Raw genomic sequence first — 27,175 nt, forward strand, 5'->3', positions numbered from 1 at the left:
AGCGCCGCTGTGTGGCGCGCGGTGCCCACTGCCTAGAGTAGCTAGTCTGCTTCAGCCCGCGACGCCGAGCGCCGCGACGCAAGGCGATCTCACGCCACGAACGCCGCGAAAACAAACACCGTAATTATCTCGCCGCGATAAAACATACAACGCGCTATCAGTTCTTGATAACTCACCAGTGTGATAACTGATAAAGCAAGTGGTTGACGCCTAACGTACTGTGTATTATGTAAAACCCAAAAAAGTGAATTTCCTGGAAACGCAATCATGGCTGCGGCAACTGCTCCTCGTAAGACAGTTTCCATCTACGACTACCCGGAACATTTGAACCCCTTCCATGAAGAGGACAATCACAACAAGATTCGATTCTGGACCCTCGGCAGGCGGCTCAATCGATCCAACAGCATCAGCTTCTCCGGACTGAAGGACCTTAAGAATTCATGGTAAGTTTATAACATGTTATATCGATGTTTTATAAACTTGCCCTGTCCTACGAATACATTGACACCTTGAGAATTAGTTTCTAGCATAAGTACCCAAATATTTTCAATTTCATTACTTGTACAAGTAGGTAATTACATTTCTAACGGTGTGATCTAAATAATGTTTAGCATTGTTGGTCTACCTAGATTCCAAGCGACTGGTAACAAATACCACTTAATGACCGAACCGATACAACTTTCAGCCAATCAATGTTATAAAAATTTGGTTTGTAACTAGTTACATACACTGAAATCATGACTGACAGCTAACTAAATATAGCCCGTGGAGGTTTTGGTCATAAACTCACAACAGATCTCATGATGACTCATGAAGAATACAAATAATGATAGCGTCAGTGAGCTATGCTGAAGCTTCCAAGACTTCTTACTACTTCACAGAAAGTGCTTTCATATGAAACGATAGCAGGGATCTGGAAAATGTGATGAAAATTTTCTCCTGATATGGTCTTTATCCAATAAACAAATGTTATTGGTTCTGGTTATCAGAAGTGCCCAATGACAGCTGCAAGGTTAAAGGGCTCCCTTATTTTCATATCGTGATTTTCATGTTTTTATTATTTTAATTAATATATTTATTGAATACAATATTGTTATATTGTGAATTGAACAAATTAAAAAAGGGTATTTATTAATTTGTTCAATTCACAAAGGGTTGCCTTCAACGGCACTATTGTTTTGTTGAGTTTTAGCTGAAGTGTACCACATAAACTTAGTTAAGTCACGGGAAATAACATTTCCAAATTAAATCATTATAAGCTAACAGAGATTATGTAGCTAGTAAAAAATGTTAGACAGTTGGTAATGCACACAACGCGTGATTGTGCAGTTACCACATAACCACATTATCATTGGGGCCTGGAATTTATAAGATTTCATTGGTTGACTTTGCAGTGAATCATTGTATAAACAGTTAGTTATGAAATCCTTAAGTACCGCTAGTTTGCGAATCTTTAAATGCATGTTCAAATATTCAAATGTTTTTAGATTTTATAAAAATATTACTGCTTAGATCATCGAATTATAATTGGACATCTACGTACCGGCTTACCTAATTTGCTGACAATAGTTTCACGTCAGCAGCGATTAAATAAACATAAAACTAATTATTGTGTGTATAATGTTTTTCTTTAAGTCACTCACATGTCTAAGAGATCAAGGACAAACTGATTTACGTATACACCTAACTAACTGTAACTATCTTAACGTCACGTAGGTAGTCATGTACTTACAAGGCTCTCTTGGGATATGTATTATTGTTAAATGTATAGAAACTCTGATCCAGAACTTGAAATCATGTTCTAAAAAAATCTCCGCGAATTTTCGTCAAACGCTGTAGGAATTCCCTAATGATTACTGATACTTACCTCCCTGGCTCTTATTACCTATCTTCTATTAGATAGGTATATTATGTTTAATTAGGTAGTTACGATGCTTAAAAAATATCGAATCTAGAAGAAAAGAAAAACAACCAAATCGCGGAAACTAATTAATTAATGATTTTCCTGACGAATTACAACATTGACAGATTACAAGACCCAATTGGGTGCATTGCAATGTAATAAAGTTTAGAATTTAGTATTACAGATGCAGATTCGGATACCTACTATATTATTATATCAATATTCTTTCCATTCTCTATAAAATGTTGTTTTTCCTTTATGTAAGTATGTATGCAGTAGGTATTATCTACCATGTAGATACAGCGTCTCTCGGCCTTTAGCATAATCATAGTTCCGGATATATAACTTATAACCTCAAGAGGGATTAATACCAACATTATGAATCAATTAATTCTTTTTATCCACTACACTGATACTTACATGTTTACTATGCATTTATGCGAGCGCACTCACACCTTAGGGACACAATATGAACACAGTACAATTCAGTATCAAGCTAACAGCGTCTTATCGTAAGACTAATATCAACTTGGGAGCATCATTACGTTTGTTTAACCATATCACAAGTGTGTGAATAATGCAATATTGTCGTCAGATGTTTATTTATAGGATTGAAGTCACTATTGCTTCTCGCTGTTGGATATTGAGTACGTAATACGTGATTGACATCTAATTTAGCAGTTTACAAACGTTTATGCTGATTTATAAGGATTAGGTAGTGACTGTACCTACACAAGAAATCTGCTCGTGGGTGTGTAGCCATAGCTTTATGATCGCTATTTGTGTAAGAATATGGAAATTGTAAATCGAAATACGAATGATTATATTAGATCTAACAAATGTATATCTCTTTCAAATCAACGCATGTTTATTATGTTTGAATCAGCAGTTCTTCTATGTCTATTCTATTTTATGTAAGAACCTAGGTTATCATTTCAGTATATCGGTTCTTTCATAGTGAATGAATTAATTCTTTCAATTCAATCTAAAACATGCGGAAGACAACGTCATTGGGTATAAGAATAAGATTTATTTTATCACATACAATCAATCAATTTGCATACCTACTGATGAAATCAGGCTATGTATTTACTTACATAACTGCATACATGTACTTATTATAGGTATAATATTAAAATTCAACTACATATTTGCAACTGCAGTTGCTTATTGATTCTCAAATAGCATGTCAACATAGTATGTTTTGTAAAAATGGCCTTAACCAGTAAGTTAGTACTTACATTGCAGCAACAAATACGAGTACCTATGTAAATGTGAACATTACAAAATGTAAAAATATTTCTTTAGGTCGAGCCTCTGTGAAGTCTTTAGATTGTAACACAAAAACGCAGGACATGAACTCTTAAATCGGGACAATTTGTTAATCATGTGGGTGATTCTTGTGACTTGTAATACTGTATAGAGGTCGAAGTTATGTCATTCTGATGCTAAGGTACTATGAATACCCAAATATCGAAATAAGACATCATCATTATGTGTATAGCCATTTCTCAATTACATATTTTGGGGTCGGCTTCCAGACAGACCTATGTTTTTTACATAGAGCGACAGCCTCCCCATCCCAATTACCCGTGCAAACTGATACCCCTCGGTAAGACTAGTTGTCAGTATTTCTGGTTCGTAACTTCACGTAAAGACTTCCAAAGATATACCTACAAACCCATTTAGAAACGGGCCACTCTAAGCGTTGCTTAACCTTATGATCGATTGACCCGGGGCCCGATTCTCCTAATTTTACTTAAGCGACATACGATTCACGTTCGACTCGATTCGACTGATATCCGATCCCGACTCGATTACGATTGAAGCGTATGTGGCATTCCGCTATTTTTTCTTTGATATAAACGTTTTTATCCTTTTCTGTCATTCAATAATGAATCATTTTGTCTGCAAATGAGTTACGATTGCAAAATGATTGTACAGCAAACTACCGTATAGACCAAAATTACCAAAATAGCAGACCAATCGCACACCAATCAAATGTCAATCGAATACGATTGATCTTTTATTAGTAGCAGAATGCCCGATATGGTTAAAACTGCTATTGCGATCATATTGCGATTCGATTTCTATTCGATTTTGACATTATTAACTTAGGAGAATCGGGCCCCAGTGCTGTTGTTAGTTCTTAGCCACAAGCTCGTCAACAAACAATGAAATAACACACACTGAATTTCTTGTTTCGTTTTAAAGCCAGCTATAATTTATTGATTAGTAGGTAAACAGAAACATTACGGTTACTAAACACTTTCTGAAGCAGTGAACCACTTAAAATTCAGGACATTCGTGCGTGATTAATTGTTCTGAATGTTTTCAGCGCGTTTATTTCATATTGTGTGTCGTGGTTACGGGTCTGGAGTGAGGTATATATCTGGTTATTTATATGCCTTTTGCACATTTTTATTTTGGTGCAATTGTTTTACCTTGTTATTATTATTCAACTAACTTAATTGTAACCCTGTACTTTTGTCACAATCTTTGTCTCCAATATATATAGGTAGTTTTGACGACCTCTGTGGCGCAAAGGTCACCAAGCCGGACTGCCGAACCTGAGGTCCCGGGTTCGATTCCCGGTTCGGTCGATATTTGTGTGATGAGCATGCTTGTTGGCCGTGGTCTGGGTGTTACTATATGTATTTATAAATATGTATATATGTAGCTATATGTAGTTTATCAGTTGTGTTAGCACCCATAACACAAGTTAATAAATAACTTACCATGGGGCTAACCGACCGTGTGTGAAAAGGTGTCGCGACATTATTTGTCGCGACATTATTTAGTTATAAACTTGTGTTATATAATAGATGTACCTAGTTATGAATGACGCTCTGAAAACCAATGATTATGTAGATAGGTAAGTAGGTTTACGAAGTCCTAGAGAATATTACGGTGCAAGCACGTGCAGCGTTTATCCACCAAAGAAGATTAGATCGAATTACCTTATCTATAGTAACATAACTAATTAAAAATAAATCAGCATATAAATAATACGTAACAAACAAAGAACATAAAACAAGTTGAACCCGGTTGTTCCATACGTGCATTGGCTCAGATCCAAGTCTTCACCGCAGTATTAAGTTTATTTAACTGCGCTGTGATTATTTTGGACAGGATATTTGATAAGCGAATACTTATAGACTAGAAAGTCTAGAAACAGCCCCGACAATTATTACTTACAAAGGAATGTAGCCGAAGTTGTAGAAGTGCTAAGCTGCGCAAACAATATTTTACAACCTACTTAACATTATTTTACACACTTGTACTGCATTCTGCATTGTTAGGCACATTAAAATAAAACCAATCATTAAGTTGGTTTTCCCCGACAACGGAACATTCAGATATTTCGGGCCGAATTTTCTTAAGTGGAATTGCACAGATGAATTTCCCAGCTGACTGAATATTAAGATTTGTCATGTTTACAGTTGATCTGTTGCCCCATCAGTTGCAATTTACGAGTGTAAGGATATACCTAATGAATGCACAGATATTATTCACAATTAATGATCAGACGTAACCTATCCTAGGTACACAATAACCTTCGCAATCACTAGCATAGTTCGCAATTTATTTTTATTAGTTACACGCTATAGTAATTTAATATGGAGGAAATGTCTGATGTATGCTTAACAAGAAGCCACAGCTCGGGATGCATAAACAAGAGACCTGCGACCACAACTCATTACCTTCCTACACCCATCATCATCCTCCGAGCCTTTTCCCAAACTATGTTGGGGTCGGCTTCCAGTCTAACCGGATTCAGCTGAGTACCAGTGCTTTACAAGAAGCGACTGCCTATCTGACCTCCTCAACCCAGTTACCCGGGCAACCCGATACCCCTTGGTTAGACTGGTGTCAGACTTACTGGCTTCTGACTACCCGTAACGACTGCCAAGGATGTTCAATGACAGCCGGGACCTACCGTTTAACGTGCCATCCGAAACACAGTCATTGGTGTCTAAGATATACTTAGAAAGTACATACAAACTTAGAAAAGTTGCATTGGTACTTGCCTGACCTGGAATCGAACCCGCGCCCTCATACTCGAGAGGTTGGTTCTTTGCCCACTAGGCCACCACGACTTTTTACACCCACCTACCCTTTTTACACACCTTCCTACACCCAAACAGATTAAATGCTGCGATGATTTATGAATATGAAGTTAATGGTGTTCTCATCGTCTAATAACTGTTCCACTTCTCACCAGTTTACTTGAGAGCTTACTAGGATTATGCTGTGGATGATGTCCTTCAGAATTATACTAGATATCTATTAAACGCCTAGTATGTATTTTATTGAAGCTGTTACAGCCTTTTTATCATCCCACTACTGGGCACAGGCCTCCTCTCGTACGGAGAATGATTGATTAATCATTAATTTTTTATCACATGCATTAATCACCACGCTTGCTCAATGCGGGTTGGTTTCAGACCAAATAGTCCAGGTTTCCTCAAGATGTTTTCCTTCACCTTTTTATCAGCCATTGGTGTCCAAGAAAAGGAAAGGAAAATAAGGGAGAAGGTTTATTGAAGTGTCAAACTTTAATAACAATTTCAAGAATTGCAATAGTTAATATATTTCAAGTAAAAATGAATGAAGTATTAACCAAACCAATGCCTGAAAAACTCAGCCTAATGTGATTGATTACATACATTGACCCACATGCGCAAAGAAAGTCTAATGATTGGAAACCATCGACTACATCAATGTAATATTCTATTCTACGAATTGCAAACTGTACCTAATGGATTTTTTACACTACCAATCTAGTTAGGTAGGTATTTTATTTCATGCTACGGTTTAATTAGAGCTACGAAATTGCCTCGTCATTTAAAAGACAACGAATACATAAATGAGAAACAAGATATCTTGCATTTTGAATTAAATTCAACTCTAGAGACAAGAGAGAATTCTTTAGTGATGACAATACATACTTATCAAGATCTCTTAACTACGAATATGTGTAATGACACAAATTCTCAATAGTTAACCAACGCATTGCGAAACAATCTGCAGATTTCTAATAAACAATTAAGCCTTGTTCGTGAGCACCACTTGGCGTGCGAGGATTGAGGAATTTAGGTACCACTTTATAGATAAATAATTAAGCATGCAGAAAGAAAGTGTACACTACTGATATCTTATTTGATAATGCGATAAATATGTATGAATCAGGTTATAAGTACTCTGTAGTTTTGAATACAAGGAATATTAGGTCCATAGACTTATTACTCATAAGCTTATTGACAAAACAATGTGGTGATTAAGTTCTAAGTAAATTATAAACTAAGTAGTTGAAGTATTGGAACAAGTTTTTGACAAATGAATCAATATCGGAATGTCAAAGGAGGGATTATCGTTAACCTTTTATCTACGATGGCAATATCCCACATAAATATTGATTAGAAAACGCGACACACGTGTTTTGCAGTAGATAGGCACATGCTGACCCTACCCTACTGCTACCTACACGCGAATCAAATAGACAAATGACATAAAGTTAACTATACATAAATATGAATAAACGAAATAACTATGCATGTAAGGGTGAAATCTACTAAAATCTTAATTTTAGTTTAATTGTTTTGTTGAAAAGCCAGTCAGGCAGGTTTTAGTTCTTACATTATTTAATAAAAATATTCAGCTAGGCACAATTACCAATACTGAAAATACTAAATGAATATTTCGTATTGCGTCTTATTGTTATTGACCCACTTTAGGTAATATTCAAATTAGTAACAGTTTCCGCAGCCAAGTTACCTATATAAAATCTTAGGTTTTCTATTTTCACAACTGATGTAAATAGGTACAAAACTAACTTATCATAAAATATATTCATTAAGAACGTGTATTTACAGCTTCAGGCAACCTTCATAAGCGTTAATTATTACTAATTTAAATACTTATAAGTAAGCGAGGTGCGATTAACATTGGATTAAGTATAGTAGTTTGTATTGTTTGGACTATAATGCCTTAACATATAAGATAAAGAGTCTGAGGTGAATCATTCGTCCAGCAGAAGTGTGATAAAACAAGTGCGTAAAAGTGGGTCATGCCCCGTTCAGTTCAGTTAGGATAGTTAGAGCAATACTGGCCCGTTAATTTTCTCTTCACTTACATATCTATGAAGGTCACAGCCTTGGTAAGTAGGAGGGAATACTACATGGTGCATATATGTTGAAGTTATATCTTATTACGTAACTAAACTTATCACATATGGCAATCAACTGAAGCTAGGCTTAGTGATTCCTTGTCAAGTGGAATGGTAACCGCTAACCGCAGATAGGAACGTAGTTAGGTACTAGATACCTATATCTGAGTGCCTATTTTGTATGATGCAGGCGACTGCGACTAAGCGTTTTTGTGTCTGGCACCATTATATTTTTTTCCTCATCAATATTCGGTATATCTGAGCCCTAGAGCACACGAGGTAGGGTCCTGCATTCGTTACTCGAATACCGATATAACGAGGTGGTTGTACAGCGCATCTATAATACAGCCAAGTGACGGCTAAAATTGGGGTATAACACTATCTAATCTAGTTGTACCTATTATATTAATCACTTACATAATCAATCACAAATCACGTTTACTCAGCCTAATTCTATAAGTATTTTTCCATTCAATATTATCATAACAAACCAGTGCATGATAGCTTGTTAAAATCTGATGAATGGAAAATGAGATCATACCTGACTCCCTAAAATTCAATTCCTACATAACTATTACTGCTATCTCGCAAACTCTCTTAAAATATCTCGCATTTTTTCAGTCAAAACGTTCTCAAAATCTCGGCAGAAAAAATGTGGCGATCGCGATGCTGGAACTTACCTTCTTCACGTTTATGACTCTTATAGGTAGGATAGTCTGATTAGAGAAACCGTCAAGCTATACGTATATCCAGATGATGATATGATATTTTAAGACTGTTGAGCTGTCTGGAAGGAAATAAGAATGAAATTGGGATATACTAGATACGTCACTTATATCTATGTATACTGTTACTACACTCAGTTTTATGGACTATAACCGCAATATGAATTTGTAGAAAGCGGAATGTTTTGCTGTTTGTGCTATAAAATGGATTACACCTACACCTATAGGCGCCGTTAAATTATAATTTAGAAAATCGCATCGATTGTGAAATGAAATACCGATGTGCATTATAGTCATGTGAAGGATAGTTGATGCCGAGTTCTCGAATTCTTGTAGGTAGTATATACCTACCAAGTTGTTTGTCTGCGCTATGGCGCTAGGCAATGTATGTGCAAGGACTGATTAAGTATTCCTACTTAGTAAGGTATTATAACTATTATAATATCTGTCTAACAATATCCAGAATATTTAACCTTTGATATCATAGTATACCTATACAGTTAAAGTGCAGTTTGTGCTCTACTGTTGAGTATTGATATTTCCATGCCAATGTTTGTTCAACTCCCTAACCAATTACCACTTTGTATATCTTACCCTAAAATATATACCTAGGTGCCTGCAGTGCCTACGTAGAATGATCACCTTGATTTAACCTTAGTCTTAACTCGTCTTAGGTAGGAACGTTCATTTATAATGATCCCAACGACACAAAAATTATACTCATGAATTTATATTTGCACTTAAAAAACCATTTGTAACAAAAAACATGTGAGCGGTAAGATTTCTTGTTGTTTTTATTTTCATAATGGTCGTAAGGTAATTCAAAGATTGATACGTAGAAAATTTTATATGTTGTACAGACGTGAATAAAATCTTTCTAATTTTCTATGTGTATATAATTATGGCAATACGCCTGGGTACCTGATTCTATTGATACGTTACTGTAGCTCCGAAGCTTTTCGCGTCAGGGTCATAAAAATATCTTACATTTTTAAGATACTCCGGCTATTGTATGATAACGTTTATTCATGGAAAGGTTCCCTGGAAAGGCAGCCCTTTCAAAAATTGTTCATTGACAGTCAAATGCAGCCAAAGCTAGGTAACAATATTTATATGCTTATCATTATTATCAGATAGTCCGAATAAGTGGGTAATTATAACACAAGGTAGATAATAATGGGAACAAATATAATGACCACCATAAAATGCTTTGATACCCTTAGTTTTGTAACCAGAAAAATAAAGTCTAAAAATGTAATAGTACCAGCTATTTTAGTCACGACTTCACTTTAAATTGTATTCGACCACCAAATTTAGTAAATGATCACCAACTCTTGACGACCAAATTAATGTATTATTTTTGCCTAAATAAGTCACTGTGATTGCCATAAAATGTAGGCTTATTACCAAATAAAGTATTATGATGCCATATTAAGTTATGTGTCCGGCTTGCAATGCATGCGTGAGTGTCAGTATGACGAGTGACAGGGGAAAATGGAAGAAAATGACATATTGCGCCGACCCCAAGTAAAATTGGGAACAGGGCAGGAGAAAGAAGAAGAAGAATGTGTTTCTCAATACACTCCCTCGAAAACACACTCTTATCGCACTGTTTAGAGGCATGCAATAGACAATTTTCCACCCTAGTGTAGGAAAAGGGTCCCCATAATGTTATAAAATTTATTGTATCAGGCCGAACTTATTTTTTTGGAGTCAGTTTACTTAAACAGGATAGCAAGATATAAAAACTTTGATTATCATTTTATATTAAAACGCTGGTATAATTTTGATGATCATTTACTACTTTTGGTGATCATTTACTACTTTTGGGATAACAATGTTTTGTTTGGACTCATTTTGCTTAAATAGGATAGCAGAATTTAAAAACTTTGATTATAATCTTACTTTAAAATGGTGGTCTAATTTTGGTGATCATTTACTATTTTTGGCTTACGCATGATTTATTTTGGAGTAATTTCACTTAAATAGGATAGCAAAGTGTTAAAACTTTGGTTATAGTTTTACATTAAAATGCGAGTTTCATTTTGGTGATCATTTACTATTTTTGTCTGCCATTTGTTACTATGTCTGGTGATCAGTTAAACATAAGCCGATAATAATTAACCTATTTTCTGCTAAAACCTAATAATCCAATTAAATAATATATGTTTCCGTACCTGTCTATGGAAACGAACAAAAAGCGGTTAAAAATGTATTTATGTAATTTCCAATATTTATGAAAGAATCCAGGTGCAAAAAACTGCAACTAGGTAGATACATTGCTACTGATGAGGAAAATGCCATTGCGAGCTTTTAGACTGCACTGACACAGCCTAACTGTAAATGTCTAAAATAGAATATCTTTGACCTCAACATTAAGATACAATCTATGTAGGCACTTCCTTACATTTTAGCGACTGTATATAAAACTGTAATACCAAGTCAAGTTCGAGGAGCAAAAGATCCTGTACGTGTTTTGTCCGTGGAGGTTTCTCAGGTGGATTCAAAATATTTGAAAATCGGAATGGACTCGCGTAGTGTATGAATGCACTAGCTGAAGCAATCGTGTCGCCGGGATTCGCTGCAGTTCAAGTGCAGGTCATGCAAATCACAGTTTATCGTGTGACCTACGAGATTTAATGTCATACAGACTCCGACTGTCCGTTTACAAGACGTAACTGAGATAGCAAACGAATGACTGTTTATGAAGTTAAACACTAACAAACTCTGACTGGGTCGAGGCTGTTTGTCGCAAAATATCCATAAAATTGTGCCATAAAAATCTTAATTGATTTTCTGAACAAGCAGCTCTTTCATCAACTCTCTTAACAGGAGGACAAATTTTCGTCTGATATTTGTAATTGCTGAATGTTTTTAATATTGATTTCCTTTACCAATTTATAATTAAAATTACTTGCAAAGTTGTTAGCTTTTATCGACAAGTCGGCAAGATACGACCCAAAAATTTTTTTACAGCAAAGGTCAGAAAAAGTTACCAGAACTTTCTATTGATTTTCGTTCCTTGCAAACATTTCCAAACGAATACAACCCAAGTCGGTGGGCGTACGTTGGCCACTCATTCGTCCGTTACGGCACAATTGTGACCGTTCAAGTGGAATCAAGTGCACTAAACTTCCATTACCTTTGTCAGTATTGCGCCTACAGACATCCGTTAACGGCATTGTGAGAACTCCTGCCATAATAACTACTAACTACTACTGTATTCATCTCTTTGAGCTCTAATATACTAGATGCGGGTTCCCACGACTTCTCACGTTCATAACGGAGATCTTATAAAACGAACAAAAGCTCTCTTCATAAAAAAAAAGTTTTATAATGTCTGAGGTAGAAATAATATCTTAGTTGATTTGGACTTACCCTCACGTTATCTTTTTCAGGGCCTTCCGATCGTTTATGAAGAAAGGAAAGAAGGGGCAACAGTCATCTTCAGAAAGATCCAGCACCACTCAATTAAATGGAGAGACCTCACCTATAATCTACCGAAGAGCATTGCAATGTAAGATACAATCGTTGACGTAATTTCATACATAGCTTATAGCTGCATAATGCATTTCCTATGCATATAATTAACATAAGCTTATTTGAAGCATTGCTAACTAAAAACATGACGTACTTGGGTAGGTACCTACACAAAATCTATGTGTTTACACTTTAGGTACATAATATAGTAAATGTTTCGCGTTCAAACTTCAATGTAATACACAGGATCCTTCTAATAATGTATCTTATCCTTTATTCTTCCTGTCAGATTCGACAGCATCAACGGCAGGCGCGCGCAGCACGGTGGGATCCCCGGAGAGAGGCGACCGCTATGTGTACGGCGGCTCCATCACCCCGCTGCCTCGCTCTCGGTTTCAAGAACGACTGCGCAGCACCAGCCATCATGAGGTCCAATCCTTAAGGTAATTCCTTACACAGATACTTACTTCAAATCCTTCCTTGCGAAGCCGATGCATGAAATTTGTTCCATTTAGAAGAACGGTAAGAGTACATAAAGTCTGTGTATTCAGCTTATCTTATAAAACCATATGGTTAAAAGAAGTCAAGGAAAATCTTATCGAGTTTTTCCTTATCTTTAATGATTCATAATTTACTATTTTCTGTACATAAGATAATTATCATCTGTAAGGCTAAGGTATAATACCTGTTACTTAAACTTAATTCAAAAATAACTACGTTAATAATAGAAACATTAATTCAGTGGAGAACTACGGAACGGATAATTTGTCAAAACTTTTTATACGCCGTAATTTTACCATCTAAGCCACTTCTTAGATACGAAGATTGCATTATAAATATCAGATCGGCGCTGTCCTTGTTCAGAGGTAGTCTGAGCAAAGTCTAACAACAAGACTTGACTGAATACTGAGAACTATAAAACGGAACTGGGATTTTATAACCACATTTATGTTTAACAATTTATGAAACGACAGTAATTATCGAGCTGTGAAATCAACAACATTACAATAGCGAATGTGATTTTAAGTCGTTTGGATTTCGTGACACAAGAGTACCAAAATTAATCGCATCAGGAGTCAAGAAAAGCCAGGAGAAACGCCCTGTTAATAAGAAATGTTGTATATTTCCAGTGCAACCCCTCGCCTGGCCCGCAGCGAAGTGTCAGGATCCCGACTGAGCGTGGAAAGTACCAACCCCTTCGATGAAGACGGGCCGGTGCCCCCAGTACGCGCTTCTAGGCGTAAGAAAAAACGAGCGCCCTTACCGCCAGGACCCGTCTTCACCACGCCCGAGTCTGCCGATACCACGGTAAGGGACTTAGAAGTACATAACTATTGTTAAGTAGATGATAAGTTGGAGTTTACTTCACGTAAATCGATAGGTTAAAGGTTCTATTGAATTAACTTAGAACTTAGAACGTTCATGGTCACGTCTTACACATCTTTATATTCTGCTATAAACCTGAGTATGCATTATTTATAATACACATCACACACAACTTCTGTTTCTTTACCATCTCTGTTAATAATTTAACTATTTTCTTTATCTTATTTTTTCTTTTTGTCAAAATTAGGAGAGGTCCTGTCAGTCACTTCAGGAACTATAGACACTACAAACAGATAATTGGTGAATAATTTGTAAGGGTCCCCGAACCTTTACGTTTAAAGAAAACTTTACATTCTAATACAAAATCCGAACACTTGCACATAAAGCTATTGACACACATACATATGCACTCGCGTAACAAAAGGCTTAGGGAAACTAATATGGGCTGTAATTTTGTATTTACCTACCACCGCTGCATGCTGGATGTATTTTTTATAAACACCGCTTAACCCGTCTTGGTTCTTAACAACTCGGAAAACTGAACAGAAAATTTAAGAAGAACTGCCAGATACCTGATAAAATATCGAACAAGCTTAGGCATAACATTTTTATATTTTAAGGCTATTGAGTAAAACTCAGTAATGACATATTAACTAACATGCTTATTGTTTTATTACAGGTTTCTAGCGTCACTTCTGAAGTACATACAACTGAAACCGAAAACAAAGTATTGAACAACACTGAAGGTGATTTAGAACTTGAAGACATGAACCTAAATATTGAGCTAAAAATAGTTGAAGATGAAGATGTTAATAGCACGAACCAGGAAACTGTAGAAACCAAACAAACAATTTCTAATAACGATAACAATAATGAAGTTGTTGACGTCACGGTTAGTACTGAGGTAGAAAGTAAACTGCAAAACGGACAAACTGAAAACCAAACTGAATCCAAAGACAACGAAGTGACACTTAGAAATAGTTCCTCGGAAGAGGATATCCTGAGCTCAGCCGCATTCCATAAGATAGACATTGTAACCTACAGACGCAATTCTAGCGTTAATGAAGACGACATACGATTAAGACGCGGCAATTTAGAGGATTTCCACTCATTATCTAATAAGAGAAGCAAGAGCCTTACTAATGCCCTAGACACGACATACACAACTTACGACATAAACTTAAACGAGGACACAATACACATGGACACTAATGGAAACGACGCGCCACAGAAGGTTGTTTGTAAACTTTATGACGACTCCCAAACCAAAAAGAGCATAGAAACAATTTCAAGTACAGAAAAGGAATTTCAAGAAATTGATAGAGCTACTAGAGAGCTCGAGAGAGAAATTAATAAACTAAACTCTGCTTTAAATGAAGACGATATTCCATCTGTAGAAGCACGTCTATCTGTGTCTGAAATCAAAAGGAGGTTTGATAAGAATGGTGCAACGTCACCAAACCCCATACCAAAGCCTAGGAGGAGTCACTACGGTGGAGGCTCAAGTACTCCATGAATCTTAACTCTTGAAACTTAATTATGGCTGTTTACTGTGGACCCCACATATTTTATAATTTATGAACAAAACAAAGAACGTGAAATGTATTTTTACCTATTCTTATTCAAATACATATTATTATTATTATTTTATTAGCTGTTCATACTTTGTAGGAAGCTGCTTACCTAACAGTTATCCAATGAGCATCATACAAATTAGTATTTTAAGTCATGTCTAGCAAAGTAAAACAATCCAGCTGTGTACACTAGTAATTAGTCAAATAAGGAATCTAGTGTGTTGTAACATGTGATTTTTAGATTATTACGAACGTGGTTTAGATGTAATCGGATCTCAAACATGCATTAAGGGGATTGCAATATGAAACTTTCGTAACACAAGCTTAACTAAAATACTAGTGCATTCTATACATGTTTCATATACGTAATTAACAGCGTAAATAAGAGCATTGTTTTGCCATAAAATATTCTAAATATTTAGCGGCGTAGGATAATTTTATTTGTGATAAAAATATTTTAATATATTGAATGTTTGCTTTTGTAGTATCACAAAATAATCACGTACGATGCGGTAGATGTGCCAATGGTCTGCCATTGACATAAAAAATCCGCAAGTGGTGATATAATGCACTGTGAATTTGTGTGCAAGATTCCTAACTATTTATACAAATGTTCACATTGGGATTAGATATTTGTTAGTTCAGTCATTGTTGTTTAATAAATTATTATTCTATTGATTTTGTGTTACTCAATTTACCCGATTACGATTTTTAGGAGTTAAAAAAATTTAAACGTCAAATGTGTTTACAAAAAATATATATCATAGATATAAACTTTGTCAATGTAAATGATCAACATTTTATACTCACTAAGTATTTCAAAGAATGCACTTATAACCTACTAATTCTATCTCTCTTGTACTTTATAAATCTTGGTAAATTGGACGATGCTGTGGTTACAAGCACTTTATATTCTTTCGGAAGCTTCTTTTGTTGTCTCGCCTGAAATAAAAGAAGAACAATATTTTAAATTTTGAATGGTTTTAATTACTTTATGACAGTAGGTACAAGGTTTTTACAAAACTTACCTTATTTTTCAGAATAGGCGCTAGTATCGCTAGTTTGTCTGTCAACTTAACCTTAGCAGCCAAAACATCTGTTTCATCTTCAGAATATAGATCTACGATTGTGTCGATAGCTTCAGCTAGTACCCAGACTTCGTTCTCTTTATGTGCTTGTTCTAATATAAACTCAGTAATTGTGCATATTACATTGGAAGTTACGTCATTCAAGTTATTAACTAGCAGTAACGCTAGAATGCCGATCATCCGGATTAGGTTTGATCTTATCTCGGGCACTAAACATTCTTTAACTCCAGTCAACATAATCTGAAATAGAAAACATATGTCAAAACTACTCTTATGCTTAGTATTTATTATTTTATACCTACTAACTAAACAAAAAAACAACAATATTAAACAGGTGAAAAAAACAAGCCGGGCCTAGTGTACTGCCCTGAGGAACTCCAAAGATAATTTGGCAATGTTTTGATATTAACAAAAGTTAAAAGCACTGAGAATAATGAATAAAGTAGCAGTGTATGACTTACCTCAATGTCTGATAAAGCCAAGTCACTGAACAAACTGCAATCATTGGTATTGCCATTTTCTCTAAACTTAATCTTGTCCAAAGCAGCTCTCATAACAGCTGTAGCAGACTCCAGCAGATTTAAATTATCAGCATCTTGTTTAAAAACTAGCTTTCCTGTATCTACCCAGATTTTATAAACACCATTGGCTCCACCAAGATTTTCGATTGGAAGAGTAGATAATAAATTGTTTATACATAAAAGTGCTCGAGTTTGCAATCTGAGGAGCCTGAAAAAATTTAGGTAACATTAAGATTAAAATATGCAATATAATGGGATGAGATCCATACAATAATAATAAATTAATAATCTAACATACCTCTTTTCAACAAGTTGTGATCCTTCATATTCCTTTAATATTAACATTACATTCTGAGCAGGTAACTGGGTTCTAGCCCAAACTTTTTCAAATATTTCCAAAGATATAAAAGCTTCCATCACTTCTGGAGGCAGCTTGTCTTCTGCAAGCACAGTTTCATGACCATTTTCCAAAATTTCTTCATCAGGCTCATCACTATCTGAAGAGTCATTGCCTTGCAATTCATCACCATCTACAAACCCAAATGAAAATATGAAACTTGATGCATATTGTATTACTAATATGTTTGACTCAGATGATTAATGTCTTACCTTCACATGAACAAATATTAGCAATTATTTCTATAGAACTTTGCTGAGCAGTCAACATTTGTGATACAGATTGTATCTGGCTCTCTAGTTGCTGTGCTGCTTTGCCTTTGGGTGCTTCAACTTTGCCTGAAGCATCCTTCAATGGCACACTACTTGACAGCTGACTACAGATGAGTCTGTGGTCCACTGACAGAGTATTAGCTAATATGGACATTATTCTATTGATAACATCAGTAGGCAGTGTGGTTATATTACCACCACAAGTATTAATTATTACACCAGCAGATAGTGTTTTTAGCAGTAGTATTGTTGGATCAGTTCCCTCAAGTCCTAATAAAGCTTCTAGCTGTTTTTCAGCATTTGACTTTATTTTGGCCATAGCTGCGGGATTGTCTTCTACAACGACAAACAGACATTGTAATACTGCTGTTACAATGTCACTGCTGAAAGTGCCGAGATCCAAGTAACGAGGCAGTATGTCTAATATTCTGGACTGTCCCAAATATTTTACAGCTAGATCTGTGAAAAGAGAAAAAATATATTTACAAAGACGAAAGGAAATACATTTACTTATGAGGACATGGTGTAATATATACATATTATAATTATATTGTTTTTGCATACCTGAACTTTCACATAGATTCAACAGTAAATTGACACACTGAATGAATGTATCGATATCTTCATCCTTTGTTTTTGAATTAACATCAGGAACCCAACTTTCTGCACGCTAGAATGAAAAGACAGCCATATTATTAAACATCAAAACTATTTACTTTTGTTAGAATTGACATAACTATGGGTGTTTGCTGTCAACATAAATAAAAAAATATAAGAAATCAAACCTCATGGAAATAGCAGATCAATGGAGTCATTATGTCCTGTTCCATCATAGCATCGCAGGTGTCCATGGTCACCGTAGACAGGTTCCTGAGAGAGCCAGCCGCGGCATTCCTGACTGAGCTAGCTTGGTCAATCAGCAGAGGAGCTGCCACTTTCACCAAGCCACGGTTCATAATATGTGGTACGTTCTCCGGATTTTCTATCATAATGGCAAAAGTTTGCAAGCCACAGTACTTTTCTTCAACGTCAGCACCCTACAATACGAATCATAACTATGAAAATCAAGTATTTCAATACATTTTCAAAGATATTTGAGAAATCAAGAGTACTGACCTGTAATTGATCCAATATTGTTTGGATAGCATTTTCTTTGCTATCGACTGGGAGTTGTTCTTCCTCATCACTTTCTTCGGCGGCCTGGCTTCTCCTTGCTCTAGCAGGTTTGGGTTTCCTAATTTTACCCATTTTTGATAATTCTAACCTTCAATTTACACAAAACACGCCGCCTTCGATGCCGTAACTTCTGACAACTTACTGTCATTGTCACTGTCTGAATTCTGTCAACGTCAATTCCTCAAGTGTAGATTAAAAACAAATTAAGCCTTTAGTAGCACAGTATAAATAAAACGAGCCGTTCGAACAAATATTAAAATTCAGTCAAAAATTCTATTCTCTAATAAGCACTTGTACGGTTGCTCGTTGAGCGTCTAATCTAGGTGACCCTCGTGTGCGCGGGGCTCAGTAGAAGTTGCTACTCTCCCTATATGGTTACCAAAACTTCAGCTTTTTAATATCCCTACACCTACACTGGCACCCGCCTGCGGTGTCAAGTCTTGAGAGAACTGCTTCCAGCACATACATAAAAGTAGCCTGTAATTACATGATATACTATTCTCGTGTTATTCTGATAAGTAAATATGCTATGTTATAGCCAAATTACATGAAAATCTGTCTATACCTACAAACTTTTGTTTTTATAGTATTAAGAAGGATTAAGAAGGCGTAAAAAATGACAATGAAATAGATAATGAGCTTGGTTATTCTGCATAAACAAAAGGTCATAACAGCATAGATATAATATTACTAAACAAGATTGCGCACGCTCAAAATATATATTTACGAAAATGAACTCTATTCTAACGCAATAAGGTACTTAATTTGTTGCATAATACACAGAGGCAAATCCGAGCCGAGAGGGATAGTTCGAACGGAGGCTGTTTGTCTCTTTCTAACACATTGCCAGCATAAAAAAATGTTGTGATCAAAAGTTTTGTCTTCCTAAAAACAATTGAATCACTTATATTTTTATCTTATTTTAACAATTGTAAGTCAACAAATTAATAACAATCGCATTAATTTATTCGTATTTATTATTAAAACATAAACAACATAAATTTTTATTTTGCTTTTTTTTATTTTCTAGCGGTAACCCTGAACATTCTTGGCGCGTAATCAGCATTTAAAATTTTGTTTATATTTTTTTGTATTCAATCAATTTAAACTATTAAAATGGTGAAAAAGTGTTGCGTTTCTACTTGCAAAAGTGAATCCTATGGTGGTTGCAATATATCGTTCCACAGGTTAGCTAATAATAACATTTTCGTAAACCAAACAACTAGGGTGCCCATGAATTCTTGTAACGAGTCAAAATATGGGTGATGGATTTTAAAACTGTTGTACTATTGTTATAGCTTCCCAAAAAATGAAGAAAGGCGACATAAATGGCTCAGCAGTCTATATATGAAGTAGAAATACAAAAAAAACAGTCTTCACTTCGAATCTTCCTGCTTTTATACTGCTAATTTCCGCTAATTATTAAAAGCCTTTATTATAGTTCGGCCATTCAGAGAATGCGTTCCTGACACGTCGCGATTGAACTGACGACGTAATAACATTCATTGATTATTGATATAATAATGTTGTTTTAATGCTCCTCAATTGTTAAAACGGTAAACAACCAGCAAAAATATTTTTATCGTAACTGCAACGCCATTGCAAAGTTACGTCGTCAGTTCAATCGCGACGTGTCAGGAACGCATTCTCTGAATGGCCGAACTATAGTATCTTAAGGTCACAAACTGCGTAAGTTAAAACTTCAATAATAATCTGTGTTTAATAATCTTAGCAAATTCGGATTTGTCTCACATAGCTTAATCTCATAGTCACCCTATTAGAAAGGGACAGACAGCCTCCGTACTAACTGTTTCACTCGGCTCGTTTTTTGGGTTTATATGCGCAGTCCTGTTTACTAATATTATGTCTATGCATAACAGTAAGTAGTACACAAACTTTTTCGTGTCTTTAACTTCTTTGGTTTTATCTTTTTGTCAATGACAATATGTCAAGCAAGCCATTAAGGCAAACATATTCCATTATTTTTAACTAATTCATTTTAATAAAATATCTACACTAGTTTTATAATTAATTACTTACTATTTTCTGATTAGTTTACTTTTATAAAGCATTACTGTTCCTGCAGCAAAATGGTAAAACATTATTTTATTTGCTGTAGGTTTGGTGGAAAATCCTGGTGTACGCGGGAATTCGTCATACGAAGGTCGCGCTTGTTAGGCGCTTGCGACTGCCGCATAGGGCCTGGGTTCGATTCCCGGGTTGAAAGTAATTTGGTGATATTCTCAGCTAGTGTTACACCCCTGCCCTGGGGGTGCGCTTCCAAAGTTGCCGGTCTTTATTACAAGCTTTTGTTATAATTTCACGTTAGACCCCAACGGTGGATTTGGGAAAACACTGAGACTGTTGAGTGTTCTACGTTAAAATAACTTTTAAGCATGAGTTTTCATGTCTTCTTTCCACAGAAATGTTTCTTGAAAACGACTGATGATTAAATTATTAATTAAAGTGTTATTGCAGGTGTACGATTATTTTGACAAATATACTTTTTTGTGCGAAATGTATGATGCAGACGCTGATGCCATAATCGAACTGGTGTTGAATTATTTTCCATTCGATAATTCATGTCAAGTATTAAACGCAAAAAAGGGGCATAATCTTGTACGACGGGTACAGCTGCCAACTCTTAAACTAGAAATGCTTCAAATAGGGAATATTGTAAATATATTTTCAAAATTGTTGCTCATAACAGACTGCGCTCCAGCTACACGGAAGACTTTGTTTAACAAAGTTGAAAGGTAAGTACTTACACACGAGTTTTACAAGATACCAATTAGATATCCTAACTCGCTTTACAAGACTAGCTCAGACCATCACTTCCGACCACAATTCACGGCTAGAGGTGTAAAGGCCTGTTTTACGATGTGACGCACAGCTACCGTGCTTCCTTGTTGAGATGAGAACCCATACACCTATGTGCGGCTAACCTCAGTCTTAAAAATTTTCGACTGATCGAGCATACCTACATGAATATATACGAATGTAGCTTTTATCTATAGGTAAATGTATCTGTAATATAGCTAATGATTGCACCTACTTTGGGTATAACAAGTAGATTTTTATTTACAGCACCTTCGCAATGATTAAACCCGTATCACCAGATATACATGGGAAAATAATAACTTATATAACAAAGAAAGGATTCCGTATTGTTCGATTAAAAAACGGGAAAATAAGTAAAGAACTTGCCATGACAATGTACAGCAATATTGCAGGAAGTAGTATGCTTCCGTAAGTTTTCACTTACATCCATCGATGTTTCCCGTTTTCTAAAGCATAGCTTCCCGTACCGTACTAATGCTGATACAAATATATTTTACAGTATCGTTATTGACTACATAACCAGTGGTGAAGTGGTAGGCCTGGAACTGGTGGGGCCCAACGCAGTGGTAGAATGGCGCCGCTGTTTAGGAGCAACGGACCCGATCGATGCAGAGCCTGGCACCCTCCGTAGAATGTACGGAGAAAATAAACTCAGAAATATCGCCCATGGTTGTCACTCAGGTGAAGATGCGCGAATGGTATGAACCTAAGCCTTTTACTCCTCCAGCTACTGAGAACCATTTCGTAATAATCATTTGTGCCTTAAGCAAAGCTTCGAAATATTTTATCTATTTTTACAAACTTAAATAATTACCTGATTGTAGATGCTGGAGCTATTTTTTGGCTACGATAAAGGAATCCCGCGCGTGCCATTCCGCTCAACTCTCACGGATTGCACTTGTTGCGTTATCAAACCACATGCGGTTCTAGATGGCAATGTGGGAGCTATCCTAGAACAAATCTCCACTGCTGGAAAGTTTCACATCTCCGCCATGGCTATGTTTTCCGTGAAATTGCCAAATGCTGAAGAATTCTACGAAGTTTATAAAGGAGTCATACCTGAATATGAGGTTAATTACTTTACTGTTGTTTACGTTTTTCTGTTGGCGAGGGTTTATACTCGCCTCGGGCCTCGGCAATTTTTTTTCTTGATTAACATAATCCCAAAATATCGTAGTTTACTTCAATATTCAAGTTTCAATTTCAGGCCTCGTGTATCCATCTAGCAGAAGGAAAATGTTTAGCGTTAGAAGTTAAGTGTACAGACACCAGCCTAAACAGCGTTACTGAATTCAGAAAGCTATGTGGACCACGAGATCCGGTAAGATTTTACTTTTCTTCATTATAGTCTTTAGGGAAGATAGAACCCGCTCTCTATCAGTTATAGAGTCCGCAGTGCGTTACACACCAGTCTCACTGCGTGGGCTCGGACTGGCTCAGCTAGATACCAGTATTCACATAGGCGCTGACTCCAAATCCGATAGGTAGTAGGTACTATTGCAGGCACTTCATCATTTTCTGATTAACCGAAATTACATTTAACAAACGAGTCCAAGTGCACAACGGACGAGGAAATTTTGGCTTGACATGACATCATCATTGCAGGATTTATGTCGTCAGCTGTACCCTGATTCCATTAGAGCCCTTTATGGAAAAACACTAGTACATAATGCAGTGCATTGTACAGATCTACCAGAGGACGGCGAAACGGAAGTTGAATACTTTTTTAAGCTATTAGCTAATGAATGACGTCATTATTGTTACGATAGTTTTTAGTTTTTTTTATTAAATTGGTTTTAACTTCAGCTTCATCATTTATTACATGCGGGTAACGACAAGGTTTGCAAGAGTGCTTCTGCTGCCACCTCTGTTTTCCGTTTTCATTATAACTTGCGCTAAAATCTAACATTGTTAGGAATGAGCTGTAGTTTGACAATGTTACAAGTTGCAATATGATGTCGAACCAAATAAAGTCTTAAAACAATTCATATTTTTAGGTAAAAATCGAGAATTTTTTAATTGAGCTGTAGGCTCAAAAGTAGAACCTTTTTTCAGATATTATAGGTAATTACAAAGTTCAATGATAGAAGGGCACTTCAAGCACGGTCCGAAATGACACCTTTTACCTTCTAACTAAACCACGAGGGTGTGTACTTACGACAGCTGATAGATGTTGTGCAAACACCGCCGAGAGAATAGGATGTGCAAACATTGGACCGACCGTGCGGCGCCACGAGGGAACGCTACATTTACTTTAACTTGGGAGAGGAAAGAACAGGACACACAAGACGAGATTTCAGACAAGTCTGCAGATAAATCTGCCGAATCTTGCAGCGGTTAAATAACTCCAGTAACCTTGATTACGATTACTACTTCTGTGAGTCTTGATGCTCAACCAAGTTAAATTAAAATAATGACTGTCTGGGCATGGCAGGCCATTTGGCAGGTATTTTCTTCTAATCGTGATAGCAATCCTGCAGAATAGACTGCTTACCCATCTATTGCAAAGCAGAATTTTACCACAAAAATACTAAATTATACCTTTACTTAGTGGAAATAAGAATAAGATAGAGAAGGTCCAAGGTCTTAGGCGTCGTCCTAATTGGCAGCGATCGCGCGATGGCGCGATGCGTTTTTCATCTAAAACGTCGTCCTAATTGACAGCGATTGTACGATGACACGATGCGTTCTCGTCGTTCGATGAGTTTAAACATACAGATTTCATCAGAGTGTCCTATTTGAACCTCACAAGTGAGATAGTGAGATCGTGAGATGAAAAACGCATCGCGCCATCGTGCGATCGCTGCCAATTAGGACGACGCCTTAGATTGTACTGAAACACGATCTACGGATTCCATAGCGCCTTTCTACTAGTTAAGTACTGTGTGCCTAAACTGCTTGGCCTAGTTCGAAAATGGTCATGTTACATTGAACTAGGAACTATTAATCAACACAAATCGTGATTCTTAGTTGCTACAAAATGGAAATGCTATCCGGAACTTGGGTAGAAGCTGTTGTAAAGGCAGATGTGTTAAGTATTTAAACCGTGTTAATGAAATCCAACAAAGCTGGAATAGATCAAACGCCTGGCCAGTTCAATCTGCAATAACTCATTGATGGAATTTTTGTTTTACATAATATAAAATTAAAGCGTAGCTAATAAAATGGTTGGGCGCAAGTCGCGAGGCAGATGCGGCGGCGTCTTTGTGAGCCGCCGACCAACTCATTTACATATGTTTCAAAATCTGGCCGCGGGACGGACTTGTCGACTCCCCGCTAGTGCTGTCCGATTCAACACCTGTCGACAATTTCTATTTAAATAAATCTCATTATTTTTTCCATTAACACTGACGATGCTGGTGGGTAGGTAGATAAGTACTTACTTCAGTGATTTTAAATCGCTAAGCGTAATAATTATGTATTCTTTTATAAAACTTGCCCTTGCCGGTTAAAGGCGATCAAATACTTCGAATAGGAGACAGTTTTTTTTTAATTTTAACATTTTCTTGTCGGATCGGATTAAGTAGGTAGCTAATTAGATTAGAGTTCCCACTTATCTATGCGCATTTATGACCATTCCTGCTCAAGACGGATCAGCGATGTAATTTTTTAAGTCCAGATTTCCTTGTGATGTTATTCATCAAAGCAGATCGTTTCCTAGAATGTATTCCTACCATATCAATATTTATCATCAAGCTCAGCCACGTCTCAACTCAGATCAAAGCAATTCAATATTTTTTCAAAGTAGTGGATGGGTACCTACTTTATTAACAGCAAATCCAAATCGATAATATCGAAAGTATAGAAACCAGAAACGAAAACACAAGTCGATACAGACGTTGCATGTGTGACTTCACTAGGGTGCAAGCGAGCGGCCGGGCGCGGCGCCCGGTAGCCGCCTCTCGAGCTTTCTTCATAAATCAAAAAGTTGTTTTTGTGTCTTATCGGCGGATAATCGGCGGCTGCTACTGCGCTGCCGATGCCGCTCACCCCCTCCCCCACCACACGAACATGTTATCGCCCGGATGGACATTAACTTTTTGTCGAATTTTAATGGGAATTAAACATAACGAACCGATAATCATTGCTTCTTCCACCACTATCCACCGATTCGGCTCCGCTAAATGAAAGCTATTAAAGGATTTTAGTGTAATAGATAACGAAGGGTAAGAAATAAACGGAAAACTATGACTCCTACAGTGTGGAATGTAAGGCTGACTAGACATGTCAGTTTAAGGCTTTGTTTTGAGAGATAACGACTTAGTTTTTTTTTTATTGTAATCGTTTAGAGGTGCCCTTCTTGGCAGTCGGGTAAAAGGCTTAGTGACAAAATCTGGACAACAATTAAGCATCTTTTCTAGAGTTTCAATGTAGACTTATATGCGTTTATCATGCGTTTCAAAAACATAATTTGGTGTAACGTGGAGTGATGAGCGTGGTATATGCGTATCGGCGGCACGGCTGGCGCGGCGGCGCAGCTCGCTCGTGTCAGCACATCTACTTCGCCTAATTGCACCCCCGCAGCGTGATGGATGGTCCGCGCCGAGCTGCCCGCCACCCCTCGCCCTCCACCCCGCGACCCACCCCGCGGCACACCCCACGAACACAAGGGTTGTTCCCAGAAATTCCATTATCATCTGACTCGCCTCGTGGGCCGCTTCATTTAACATTAACAACTCGCCGACTGTTACAATCGCCTCATTGTGTTGAACACAGAAGTTTCTGAAATTCCACTATTTGGTAGGTCAAGTTACTTAGAAACTGCAAAAAATGCATAAAGTAAGAAGGTAGGTACTTAGGCTACCCTCGTTCAATGGAAATCAATGTTTTTTTTATTAGATTACCTACCTGAACTTATAAAACATGTTTTTTTAGGAATTTGTGCTATTGATATCTACGTCCTATATTAGCATTCAACCAAATATTGGATTACTACTTATAATATCTAAGTAGGTACTTCAGGAAGATACCTAGCCTACCTAGAATACAAACGAGGCAATAGATAAAGATGCAGATAACAATCAAAAGATTCTCAATTCAGATGCCTCAAAAGGATCGATCATCTCAGTCCACCTATAAATAGTTTTATACTACGTATATGTGTATTGTATGTACCTTATTCTTATAATCGATGAGACATCCGACCCCTAATCGCTATTTTAATGTTTTCGGTTTTATGTCTTTCAAGAAATAACAAAGGACCCAATAGAAATCCATGATTTATAATCGTCGTAAAGAAATGTTTCATGACACATTAAAACAGAACGAGGACCTTCCTCAGCAAGTCTTGGTGTGAGATATCATTTTATTGAACCTGGGAAGAACATCCATGCAACAGTGATTTAAGAGCAGGATCAAGTGAACATTGTTTTCGGTCAAATTCACCTTTCAAGAAGATTTTGCATAGTTCGTGTTAGCTAACTTCAACATTAAAGGGTAGCACGTACAAGGCGTGTTCATTACTAGGTTGTCAGGCGAAATCCACCCCTTTCCTGCCGATCGAATGGAACGGAAGCGAAAAAAGATCAATATTTGGACAGAAATGATTATAACGCACACGACCGGACGCGAATACGTTCAGCGGCGCTAATAAAACGTAAAGAACAGGATGCGATTTCCGACGGAATCATGTTAACTCGTCTGTTCTCAGCGTTCTCTTGTCACAACATTTTTTGTCGACTTATATCGTATTCGATTGAATTG

The 27,175-nt window shown here is 36.6% G+C and overlaps 3 protein-coding genes across 3 annotated transcripts; 2 read left to right on the forward strand and 1 right to left on the reverse strand.

The window, feature by feature from the left end:
- The first annotated feature begins 70 nt into the window (after positions 1-70).
- Positions 71-15,855, forward strand: LOC124633668. Its single transcript, XM_047168974.1, has 5 exons — positions 71-443; positions 12,196-12,314; positions 12,567-12,720; positions 13,408-13,585; positions 14,283-15,855. Exons 1-5 carry the CDS (start codon positions 268-270, stop codon positions 15,117-15,119), a joined length of 1,464 nt encoding a protein of 487 aa, XP_047024930.1. The 5' UTR covers positions 71-267; the 3' UTR covers positions 15,120-15,855.
- A 62-nt stretch (positions 15,856-15,917) lies between these two features.
- On the reverse strand, positions 15,918-18,776 carry LOC124633659 (HEAT repeat-containing protein 3). The gene is made up of 8 exons (XM_047168963.1): positions 18,572-18,776; positions 18,241-18,492; positions 18,020-18,125; positions 17,396-17,914; positions 17,085-17,316; positions 16,727-16,994; positions 16,206-16,505; positions 15,918-16,119 (listed from the first exon to the last, which is right to left on the reverse strand). Exons 1-8 carry the CDS (start codon positions 18,701-18,703, stop codon positions 16,009-16,011), a joined length of 1,920 nt encoding a protein of 639 aa, XP_047024919.1. The 5' UTR covers positions 18,704-18,776; the 3' UTR covers positions 15,918-16,008.
- Positions 18,777-21,076: 2,300 nt separating this feature from the next.
- LOC124646190 (nucleoside diphosphate kinase 7-like) lies at positions 21,077-23,221 on the forward strand. The gene is made up of 6 exons (XM_047186287.1): positions 21,077-21,387; positions 21,719-21,880; positions 21,972-22,170; positions 22,297-22,542; positions 22,680-22,793; positions 23,078-23,221. Exons 1-6 carry the CDS (start codon positions 21,077-21,079, stop codon positions 23,219-23,221), a joined length of 1,176 nt encoding a protein of 391 aa, XP_047042243.1.
- The last annotated feature ends 3,954 nt before the right edge of the window (positions 23,222-27,175 follow it).

Source organism: Helicoverpa zea, chromosome 1, assembly GCF_022581195.2.
Source record: "Helicoverpa zea isolate HzStark_Cry1AcR chromosome 1, ilHelZeax1.1, whole genome shotgun sequence".
Lineage (NCBI taxonomy): Eukaryota > Metazoa > Arthropoda > Insecta > Lepidoptera > Noctuidae > Helicoverpa > Helicoverpa zea.